Genomic DNA, 12,017 nt, shown 5'->3' with positions numbered 1-12,017 from the left:
ACCATTTTCTGATTATATAAGAGCTTATTATATGCACTGACTATCTCTTGATTCTGACTTGTTACCAAAAGTGACTTATTACCACTTTCCTTTGGATGGTACCAATTTAGAGAGTTTCACAGGGCAGTCAACTCCCAGTCACAAATGTGTGGATTGTGCCAGTGACCTCAGGACCACCTCCTTTCCCTGGAACCAGGCCCAGAGGTTAAGGAGTTCGGCAGTGTTGCCAATTCTCCTAGAGGCAAGCGCAGCTGCTGGATGTCAGGGAAGCCCCTCTCTCAGGGCCCCTCCACTGCTCTGGCCCAGGTCTCCTGTCCCTACTCAACTATAGCTCTTGGAACTAGTGGAAAGTCACTATATCTCTATACAGATTACATCTCTATACAGATGATGAATTATCTCTATACAGATTACATCACATTTTCTTAAAATAGCCTGTTTAGTGTTTTGCATCAATCATGTGGACTCAAACATGAATTTTACTTAAATACTCCATAAACATTGGTATTGCCCCAAACCCAACTACCACCTGACTTTTTAATGTTAAAGCATCTTTAGACCGCGTGTGGTGGCTCATGCCTATAATCCCAGCACTTTGGGAGGCCAAGGCAGGCAGGCTGGTGAAACCTGCTCTCTAAAAAAAAAAAAAAATACAAAAATTAGCCTGGCATGATGGTTGCTTTGTTTCCTGTGGTCCCAGCTGCTCAGGATGGCTTGACCCTGGGAGGCAGAGGTTACAGTGAGTCGAGATTGCACAATTGCACTCCAGCCTGGACAACAGAGTGAGACCCTGTCTCAAAAAAAAAAAAAAAAAAAAAATAGAGTCTTTGTTTTCCCCCAAAACATTAACCCAAAGTTTATAATGATTTCTACTTCAGTGTTTACATTTCTACTTCCAGTATTCAGTTTCCTATATTATACAGAAATTGGAGCATATTATAAAGTTAAGATCTGCGCAATTTTCGGGCTATGCTGCTATGAATATAACATGGTTAACTTATATTTACCTGAAACATTAGAGTTTACTTATGGCTTTTATTTCTTCAATCTTTTTTGATCCTCCTATTAATTTCCTAACAGCAAGCAAGTAAGGCAAGTTATTATTGTCTCTGTTTGTAGAAATAAGGACACAGATGCAGGGCTGGGATAACTGCTTTGCTCTGAGTCCCAGAGTTCAGAATGGCAACCTGGGGCTGGCACTGGAGGCTTCTGGTGCTCTAGACACACAAGGCTGGCAGTCCTTGATACCTATTTCTTCACTTCCACTTACTAGAGTTTTGATATCCAGGAAACAATTAATCTAGTGCCTGATTGGAGATTGCAGTTCACAGCATCACAGCACCTTGCAACATAAGCCTAAGTATTAGTCCCTTGGCACCAGTGTTCCAGGAGGTGAATGATTTACCCCAACTTCCTGATGTATAGTGTTGTTGGACAGAAACCTCCCTTGTAAGTCAGCATTAGAACAAGAATGAGAATCCTCTGTAAATCTTCCCTTTGTCCCTTACCCATTTCTCTTCATAGCACTAAAAGAGGTTCAAAGTGATTTATTAATGTTAGGTGTTCATTTACACTTTCAGAACTATCAGTTACAGACCAACTAGTGTCAGGCATTTGCTAGGCACTAATGATGCAGAGATGAAAGAAAGCCCCTATTCTCAAGAAGCGTAGGGGTCAAGGCCTCACAGATAACATGATTCACATACCTGTTGAATTATGATTAGTCTCCATAACAGAAAAGGCTGAAAGAAGGCAAACATAGCTAGCAAAGAGAAACCAGAAGCCTTAATAACACATGAAAAGAATAAAAAGCCTCCAGACAAATTGAGTGCTGAGACACTGGAGGATGAATCACTAAGAAATTGGAAAATGACTTCTAGCTGCTTCTTAAAGAAACAAGAATCTGTAAGAGCATCATAAGGAATAAGGAGTTTCATATGGGTTTGACTCTCCATACATGTGTATATATTTGGAACACAGATCTAGTAAAATGTATAAGTTAAAAGCGAAATTCTTTAATTTTATTTTTGAGAGAGGGTCTCACTCTGTCACCCAAGTTGGAGTGCAGTGGCAAAAGTAAAATTCTTTTAAGCAATTTTTTTAATCTACGTAGGGTAATTATAACAAAATAACTCTAAAAATAGGAATAAAATATGCATTACTTTGGTTTTATTAAAGACTGATAAAATTTCAGTTGGCTTTATATTGTTTTCTTAATCTTACAAGAAAACTGTGTTTATCTTGAAGTTTCACAGCTGCAGTCCTCCTTAAAACTTACAGATTTCAAAATTTTGATCTTTTCTTGGATTTGGGAAAGCTCTGGGGCCAGGCATGGTGGCTTATACCTTTAATCCCAGCACTTTGGGAGGCCTAGGCAGGAGGACTGGTTGAGCTCAGGAGTTTGAGACCAACCTAGGCAACATACCAAGACCTGTGTCTACAAGAAATTTAAAAACTAGCTGGGTGTAATGGTGAACACCTGTGGTCCCAGCTACTTGGGAGGCTGAGGTGACATGATGTCTTGAGCCTAGGAGTTTGAGGCTAAAGCCAGCCATGATCACACCACTGCAGTCCAGCTTGGATGCCAGAGCGAGACCCCATTCCAAGAAAAAAAAAAAGAGAAGAAAAATGGAGTTTTTTTGTTTGTTTTAGAGTTTTTGTTTCCATTTAGATAGCCAACTTTTTATCATAGAATGATACCCTGTATTTAGAATCTCTGTCTGTGGAACCCATAGCAGACGTAACTGAGGCCCAATGAGTGCCTCACACCTTTCAATTCCAATATGAGATAATGTACTTTCCTTCCCTTCAGAAGCTTATAGACTAGAGTAGAAACATTCATGGCAACAACCATTCATTCCTTCAGTGTGCATTGAGAATCTATAGTGGACAAGCAATGTTGGGTGCTGGAGATGCAAGGACAAACATTTGAAAGAAGGAAAAGCCAAATGGCTTAGTTAATGAACATCTACCATGACGAAGCACCATTCTGAACACCCAGCCTTAAAACTTACTTCTATGTGACTCCAGAAATCCTGGAGTCTTTTTATTCATGCTATTTAAATTTTACTTTTTTACAGTTCTATAAAAATATTTTATGCAACATATGTAGATAAGAATCAAAGCTGAGGAAGTGAATTTTAATCAGCTCACTACTAGTCCAGTTTGTCAAATTCTTTTGATTTATATCAAACACCTTCAAAGGCAGATTGTCAGCTATTAATTTCGAGTTCAGTCTTTTCCTTTAGTGTAGAGAATTCAGCCTTATACAGTCTATGGAGAATCTTTTTTGCTTTGGAGCTCCAAGGAAATTGTTGAGAACAAAATGCATCAAGAAAATCGAGAGGTTGGTGATTCATCCTTTGTGTCTTTGGAATTTCTGGCTGCACGTAAGGCTCATCCCTCCTTCCATTTCTTCTTTCTCTGCACCCACCAATTCTTCCTAGTGCTCGCCCCAGCAGAACCTCCAAAGATACTCCTCAAAGCCTTTAACCATTATCTTGACTTACTGTCTACTTAGGGGCAGCAACCTACATCAACTGCTCATATGAACTTCTCACTGTTAATGCCCCAGGTTCATTAAATATTTCCTGAGTATCTACTGTGTTCCAGACATGCATTAGGCCCCAAGGGTGCAAAGATGATTAAACCACAGTCCTTGCCTTCAAGTTGCTTATATTATAGTAGGGAGAGAAACATATACAGCCATGTGTCACTTAATGATGGGGATGTGTTCCAAGAAATGTGTTATTAGGCAATTTTGCCATTGTGCAAACATCCTAGAGTGTACCTACACAAACCTAGATGGTATAGCCTGCTACACACATGGCTATGTGGTATGGCCTATTGCTCCTAGACTATAAACCTATACAGTATGTTATTGTACTGAATATTCTATCAATTGTAACCAATGATAAGCATTTGCACATCTAAACAGGCGTAAACATAGAAAAGGTGCAGTGAAAATACAGAATTGTAATCTTGTGGGACCACCATCGGATATATGGTCCCTTGTTGACCAAAACATTGTTATGTGGTACTTGACTGTATGCCATGTAACTATAATAGTGTAATAAGTGCTGTGATGACCTAGAGAAAACAGGTTAGATCTCATTAATAGGGTCAGAGAGCTCTTCCAAGAGAAAAGGATTTATAAATTTGGATGTAAAAAAGGGCCAGGAGGGCATTCCCTCCCAATGTGAGCTAAGGCACAAAGACATGAAACTATATGGCATAGTTAGGGAATAGTTACTTGTTCAATAAAACCGCAGGATAGAATTTTAAGAAAGAGTTGGAAAGATGGTGGTAGCCCCATTGATTGTGGTCAAATTGCACAGGGTCATAGAAGTATGTTTGTGCTGTAGGTTGTAGGTATTATGAAGTGAAAGTGGATTTTTCACAATGCCATGAAAGATCGCAGTTGAGTTTTGGAAACAGTGGCATGGTGGTAGAAAAAATTGCTACACATGAAAGGCCAAGGGCCAAGAAGGCTCTATGAGGCCATTGTAGTCATCCTGGAATGAAATTGTCAAGACAGAACTGAAAGGGCTGGGGGAGACCTCAAAGGGAAATGAAACCAGAAATTCAACTGGATGTGAGGCTAGAAGAAGAGAGAGGAATCAGAGATAGGAAGCAGGTTTGTTGGATGAGGAGAGGTAGGGAATGAGTTTCATTTTAGACATGTGGAGTGTGAGGTGATTTGGAAATGTCTGTAAGCAATTGGAAATAAATAACTGTTCTAAGTCAGGAGATCTGCGCTAACTATGTATTTGGGAGACCCTGGTATATTGTAGTGATTTGAATAATAGAAACATAAGGTACCTCCCTGCTGCCTCTACAAGAGATTTGTAAAGATGAAAATGGAACCATGGGGGAAGTCTGCATTTCTTTTTTTTTTTTTTGAGACGGAGTCTCGCTCTGTCACCCAGGCTGGAGTGCAGTGGCACGATCTCTGCTCACTGCTGGCTCCACCTCCCGGGTTCACACCATTCTCCTGCCTCAGCCTCCGAGTAGCTGGGACTACAGGTGCCCGCCACCATGCCTGGCTAATTTTTTATATATTTTTTTAGTAGAAACGGGGTTTCACTATGTTAGCCAGGATGGTCTCAATCTCCTGACCTCATGATCTACCCACCCGCCTCAGCCTCCCAAAGTGCTGGGATTACAGGCGTGAGCCACCGTACCCGGCCGGAAGTCTGCATTTCTAAGAGTAATCAGCAGAAGCAGGGAAGAACAGTAAGAGTACAGGGACAGAAGTCAAAGGGGCAGAAAGTTTTGAGATGAAGGAAGGGGCAGAAACACTTGATATTGAGATGTCAGGTGGCATAAGAACTGAATGGGGATCATAGGATTCAGCAGTGAGGACGCCAGTGAGGCCTATGAAGGAATGGGCAGTACCGGATGGCTGGAGGACCTGGTCTGGGAGTGTCATTTTTGGTGGTCACCGTAGGTCCTCTCCCAGGCTGGCTCCAGGCTTTACTCTAGCGGGAGCTGTCCTGCAGCAATTGGTTGGTAGGGATCAGCCCCAGGACCCTCATCCACCCTGACCCTTGGTGCTGGTGGTCCCCAATTCCCCTATCACAACCACAGCCTGTTCTTGGATCCCAGCTGATAGGGATCAGATCCAAAAATTTCCTAATTTTACATCACAGGACTCTAGTTGGTCTTTTTTTTTTACTGTTTAATTAAATTTTTTTTCTTGTACCCCAAATCGTCACCAACTCTTTTCTCCCCACCCTGTCCACACTCAGTGGGTCACCATTCTCCCTGTGGTGATGCCATCACTGGCCGGCATCCTCCCAGTTTATCTTACATCTGCCCTGGGCACCAATGTCCAAACTGCTGCCATCACTTGTTGTCTGCCAAATAAAGTCTGAACTCATTCTCAAGTGAAGGACATCTTCCTTTCCAATCATGTACCCCATTTCTTCTCTGGACCCATGCTCCATCCTAGAAACAAATTTAAATTGTCCCCAGCTTAGGCTTTTCCACCTCGTCTGTTTATTCCTCTCACTTGGCCTAGCTAGAATGTCTTCCTCTGTCTCTTCAGCTGTCTAAAGCCCACTCACCCAATTTGGCCCTGCAGAGCTCTGCCACTTTCCCGGATCACTTTGCTGTCCAGGGTCTTCCCCAGCCCTGCAGTACTGCAGCAGCTGATTCACAGATGACACGTTGCACCACCTTGCTCAGTTGTAAGGTCTCTGAGAGCAGGGGTTCTTTGTGCATTCTACAGTGACTGTGAGTTCATGGTAACTACTGGGTAAATGTTGACCACAAGAATCAATTGAGAAATACTAGGAGCTGTTGCCTAAATTTCCTGAGGTTTGGAGCCTTTGTAAGTATTTATTTAAAAAATTAATTCACAGAGCCATGTCCCTGTCTCCCTCTCCTCTGTTCCTGGGGCCCCTCCTTCCCATTATTCTCAGTAGATGGTTTCTTTGAATTGGACCCATTGGTCTCAGTTCAAGAAGAGAAAACAGACATGGAGAAAATCAGAGCTCCACCTCACCTATGAGGTGAGCACCCAGGAAGCTAAAATTAGGGAAAAAATACATCTTCTTCCCTCTGTTAGGTAGTTGTCTCTTTCCTCTTGGTCTCAACTGATTCCCTGTGCGCCCCCCACGCCCTGCATTTTTTTTCCTTCTTAATAGTGTGGCAAGCAAGGAACAAAAGCTGAGAAAGAGATTTTAGGGAATGAACAGCCTACACCATGATTAGGGAGTAAAGGAGAGTCTAAGGCAGGAAGCCAGATCTCCCTGGCAGCATGCCTGAATCGCCACCCCCAAACCCAAGGACACACACATATATGCAAACACATTCTCTCCCCAAATCTTGACAAGTGCAGCACCAGAAATAAATGAGCCTCCTTAAGTGCTAAAAGAAGACAGGGAAACAGTAAGGTGGATTTCATGTCCAAAAAGTTGCACATCTTTTAATTAGATAGTCTCGCTTGGAGATTTCTCTGACTTCAGAACCAATCTGAGACACTTACTAACATTCAGCTTTCACTTGGTGTCTGAGACTTTTAGGAACGCAACTGCAAAAAGAAGGGTTAACCTACATATGCGTGGAAAGTCATTTAAAAGGGCAATGAATTTGTAAATTAAGCCAAGTATTTCCAAATTCTAGATTTTTTAAAGTAACTTTGATGTTTAATCACAAGCATCTTGGGGACAGGGAGCAAAAAGAATCTAGCATGTACTATGTGTACACTATGTGTGCTGATCGGTTGATATCTAGGGCCCTGGACTTGTGGCTCCAATTAGTGAAGAAGAGTTGGTTCACCTGTCTGAAATGATGAAGGAAAAGGTGGATCTGCACACTTCCTGAGGAGTATTATTCAACAATGCGCTGTGACCAGTATATACTATTGGATCCCTGACAGGCTTAGGTGACAGCTGAGTCGAAATAAAGGAGGGCCATGTACCATTGGGAGGGATAGAAGTCAGCTCTGCAGTGAGATTTCTTCCACAGCTCTTTGGTGGCCAGTGATGTTAATTGGTCATCATGGTATCAGTGAATGATCCATCTTGAAGTTGAGCACTTCTCATTCAAGGGTAACAAGCACAGCAAAGGAAGACATTTCCTATTTTTTAAAATAAGAAAATGTACCTATACAGATAAAAGCAAAAGAGACCAGAACTGGGTAAAGGCAGTGGTTCTAATGAGTTCTTTACTAATTCAGAGTTTAGTGGATTCAGATTGAAATAATTAATGGTTCAGCCCTACTTGGCTGTTTAACAACAACCGTGTTAGTTTAATTGTTCCCATTCAAGATAAAGAATTGTGTAATAAGGGCCTCTCAAAAAATAATGCCATTTTAAGTTGAATTTTAATAAGTTCTATTAAGTAACAAAGCCTTGTTATTGGCACTTAGAAACTTCTGACATTACAGAGTAAAAACCAAGTGTACTCAGTACATGTGTCAAACTTATTTATGAAAGAAAATTATTTATCCCAGCAGTGATTCAACAAGAAGATGTATAATGCTTTCTGGATGTCAAGAACCATTTTAAGAAGTTGCTAATGCTCTTCTGTATGGCCAAGAGGAAGAGTCTGAACAGAGCTCTGACCCTAAGAATACATGCTGTTCCCAATGTTCAGACAAGTTGTGTCCAAAAACATTTGATTGTAAATGACTTGTCTGGCACTTGAGTTTCATTTTTCTAGAGATGGCGATGCAAATAGAAGCACTGAGCCCAGTGGTTTTATTAGGTTGGTGCAAAAGTAATTGCAGTTTTTGCTTTACTTTTAATGGCAAAAACCACAATTACCATTGCAACAACCTTGCCTAAAGGAGGCAGATCTGAGTGTCCCAGTGGTAAAGAAAGAAGCCTAGGCATCCTCAGCACTGCAGATGCTAGGAGGGTTCTGGACATGCCCTGAGGTGCCAGGACCAGCCACTCATGGGAAAAGTGCAAAGTTTTTTGAGTAAGACCTAAATGAAATCCAGCTTTAGCTCTGCCATCTTCCAGCTGTTTGTCTTTGGACAAGTTACCCCACTAAACCTGTTTCTTCATCTAAAACAGAAAACATTGCACCAACTTACATGGCAGAACTGGTGTTACCTAAGATGCTTCCATTCAAAGTGTCCAAACTCTCTGTCCTTGCAAACATGCTCCCTTTTGGCCTTAATCTTCTACAGTCAATCAATTACCAAGTTCTGTAGTTTTTACCTCTTACATTTCTCTGAAACGTTTCCATTTACCTCCACCCCATGACACTACCCTAGATCAGCCACATCAGCATCTCTACCATAGGACCCTTAAATGTGCTCCACTCTCTCCTACCTTGACATTCTCCTTGCACCCAGTATTGTTTCCCTCTAATCCATTCTTGACAGGGCAAGAACTGGAGAGCATTTTCAAATGCAAGTCTGATCCTATGGCTCCTGTTTAAAATCTTTGTTTTTGTTTTTGTTTTTCTTCTCATTGCCCTTTGGATAAAAACCAAACTCCTTAACATGAATTTTAAAGCCCTACTCACTATGCGGCCCCTGCCTCCATCTCATTCCTGACATTCCTCCACCTCCAACCCCACATACTTGCTTTACTAACTTATTTAAGTCTCTTCAATGTACCACACTGGCCTCCTTTCTTGTATCCAGCCCTGAAACAGGAGATCCCTGGGCTGAGGACACTTTTCCTTCATTTTGCCCCCCTTGCTTCACCAGGCTAACTTCTGTATCCACTGCCCTCTACAAAGGGCATAGGCCAACTCTCACTGTTGGTTATTAGGATTCCAATTGCAACACGCAATACTTCTGTTGATGGCTGTTGTGATACCTTGGTTCTTGTCTTCTTAGTTTAAAAGAATTTAAACAAAAGACACACGGCTAAGGAGATGCAGCAGAGAGTCATTCACTGCAAAAGAAAAAGAGTATTTTGAAAGTTAGATGCAGAATAGACAGTATACCCTGAGAGACAGAGTTCAGGGTGGGCTGCTTGCAAGGGTGAGGCAGTGTTGATTATTGCTGGAGAAACCCCCTTTATGGGAGTCTTACATGATAATTCATAAGGAGGTGGGAAGAGGTGTTGCTAGTAAGCATGTTCTGGGTGGTCCTCTGGGTGCACATGCACTGTAGCTGTATGTGCATGTTCATATATCACATGTCTCATTAGCATCTTAAATCTCCACCCAGGGGTGTGTTTTTTACTATAAATGAGCAAAGGGTCAGTTTGATGACAATTAAAATCAAAATGCACATGCCCTAGAGAAGGGACAGTCCCTCCTGAAGATAGCTTTGCTTAAATGAGCTCAATTACGACGTGAATGCCAAGGCTTATTGTGTTGGCTGTGAGGTCACCACCAATGCTGCATCCCAAGAACATGGTCACTTCCTTGACTGTCTATCCCGCCTTACTTCCCCTCTCAAAATACTTTATTGTAATTACTAGCTTAGTTCTCTGGTTTACCTGTAGGTTAAAGGGCTGGCACAGTAAGGCAAGGTAGTAGTAAGACTGCAGGTTTTGAACTGCCTAGGTTAGATTTTAGGCTCTGCTCCATATTTGCCTGTCAAATGACTCGTCATCTGTAAGCCTCAATTTCCTCACCTGTAAAATGGGTGGAAATGATACTGCCAATCTTATAGAGTTATTGTGTGAGTTAAATGATGTAATATATATACATACTGATGCATACAGATGCATATATGTGCATATATAAAAGGTCTAAGTGCATTGACTGGTGCATAAAAATGCCTTCAATAAAAATAAATGCCTTTCAAAAAAATGCCTTAAAAATACACATATAATGGATACTTACTAAATACATACAGGCTTTTATTGTTTTGTTTTGCTTTTTAAAGCAAGGTATTCCTGAGACTGTTTTCTTGTGAGCCCTTTGTCTCTTTTTCTTCATTTTCCATTAGCTGGATAAGATCAGAGTCTCAAAGTAAAAAGTGTTAACACTGTTTGCTTCCCTATTTGCTCATTTTTTCCCTCCAATCTATGTAGCCTTTAGGTATGACATAAAGATGTGCAGTAGAATGCGGGTGGGTAAAGAAAATATTATATTCACAAAACGTGTTCTCCAGCCAACCAGTAAGGCATCCCTTCCTTACTAGTTATAGGCTCTGCTTCTGCCCTTGTCTTTAATCCTTGTCTATTTCTGAGCCCCTTCCTTAGAGGCTACTGGCTGAGGAAGTCTACTGTGATGAGGTCCGAGCGTGAAGTTCACTCAGCAAAGACAGGACGGTGGCATGCAAGCAAATTAAAGCATTCTCAGCTTTCCAGTTCACTCTCTCTGCAAAAAAAAAAAAAAAATTCATAGCTTTTTAGGCTTCTATTTTTAGGAGTTGCCAAACACATTTCAAAAGCAAAACTACAAATTAATGCAGCATGGGGTATGTGACATTTTTTAAGGTCTTTGGAGGAGATGACAAAACAAGGAGCTTCCTACTTTCCAGGATTGTAAGTTTTTGGGAAAACATCAAGTGCGAAAAATCAATAAACATCCTACCGTGCCACTGACTCGTGTGAGGGTTTCCTGATTACCTGGTAGTCACCAGGCTTTAGAAGAGTTATTGTCATTTCGATTTTCAGATGAGTCACTGGATCTCTTGCCCCCAGGGCCACTTCATTATGATTCAGTGCAAAGTACTGACAGCACTGGGGCTTCCGGAAGGGAGTGGTGTCGGGATGGGGGTTGCTGTTGGCAAGAGGCTTAATTGACACCTTTGATGTAGCCTAAGACAGAACCTGCACCTCCCACTGCTGCTTGGGAGACGTCAGCTTTACGCAGAAAAGGCATCTGCTGATGAATCCTGCATCTCATTCAGCCTGCTCTGGGAGCAGCCTTAGCCATCCTTAAACTCATCCAACCGATTCCCGTTTCCGCGGGTGCTTGGCTTAGTGCTGAGACGGGATTCCGCCGTTGGTATTCAGGTCCAACACTAAGACTGTGTCCATGTTAGAACTCATAGAAGGTAAGTGAAATGCATTGCTGCTCTCCCTTGTGGAAAGCATTTATTTTGCACCCTCAAGAATCTATGTGTCTCCTGGTTAATTCTACTTCACCGACTGTGGGACTGTAATGTCATTTTTACAGGTAAAATAGAGGCGACCTGAGGCATCTTTATAAAACCATGTCTTTAAGTGTTTCATCTGTTGTTAGAGATGATGTTACTTAGAGAAAAGAATTGCTTACTTGAGTTCTGTGGCTTTAGTTCAGTTTAGTGAAAATGTGCATAAAACTCTTGAGAACTGGGTAGAATTCCAGTGATCTGAACTTGTTAGCAGTTTTTCTTTTCAAAGGCAGCAAAGAGAAACTGTGAGGAGTTTCTCAGCATCTGTGGCCAATGACTGTCCTGTTCAAGGCAGGTCCATCACAATCAGGCTGGGGGATGGACAAGACACAGGTGGATGCAGGACATTTTTCTAGAAGTGAGTTATTAATTATACAAATACAGTGATCTATTTATCAGGTTACTGGAATGTCACTGGTGATCTGTGCTTATATTTATTCCTGCTGGGTAGTACTAGGTAGCTAAACTGAAGAGTTAAGGATTAATCTCATTG

General features: G+C 41.6%; 1 protein-coding gene across 7 annotated transcripts in view; it reads left to right on the top strand.

Annotated features, from left to right (window-relative positions):
• Positions 1 to 12,017, top strand: part of DCLK1 (doublecortin like kinase 1) — a 351,269-nt gene that overhangs the window by 255,510 nt on the left and 83,742 nt on the right. The window contains exon 1 of one of the 7 annotated variants that reach the window (XM_054446411.2): positions 6,676 to 11,425. The exons of 4 other annotated variants lie outside the window; for them this stretch is intronic. In XM_054446411.2, the coding sequence (XP_054302386.1) occupies positions 11,407 to 11,425 (19 nt within the window). In that variant the 5' untranslated portion in view covers positions 6,676 to 11,406. Of the gene's footprint in view, positions 1 to 6,675; positions 11,426 to 12,017 lie in introns of those variants that run through there. 2 more of the 7 variants (XM_054446410.2, XM_054446416.2) reach the window with 2 other exon arrangements.

The sequence above is a fragment of the Pongo pygmaeus genome, chromosome 14 (genome assembly GCF_028885625.2).
Source record: "Pongo pygmaeus isolate AG05252 chromosome 14, NHGRI_mPonPyg2-v2.0_pri, whole genome shotgun sequence".
Classification (NCBI taxonomy): Eukaryota; Metazoa; Chordata; class Mammalia; order Primates; family Hominidae; genus Pongo; species Pongo pygmaeus.
Note: the sequence above shows the minus strand (reverse complement) of the source record. Positions and strands in the feature narration are given on the sequence as shown.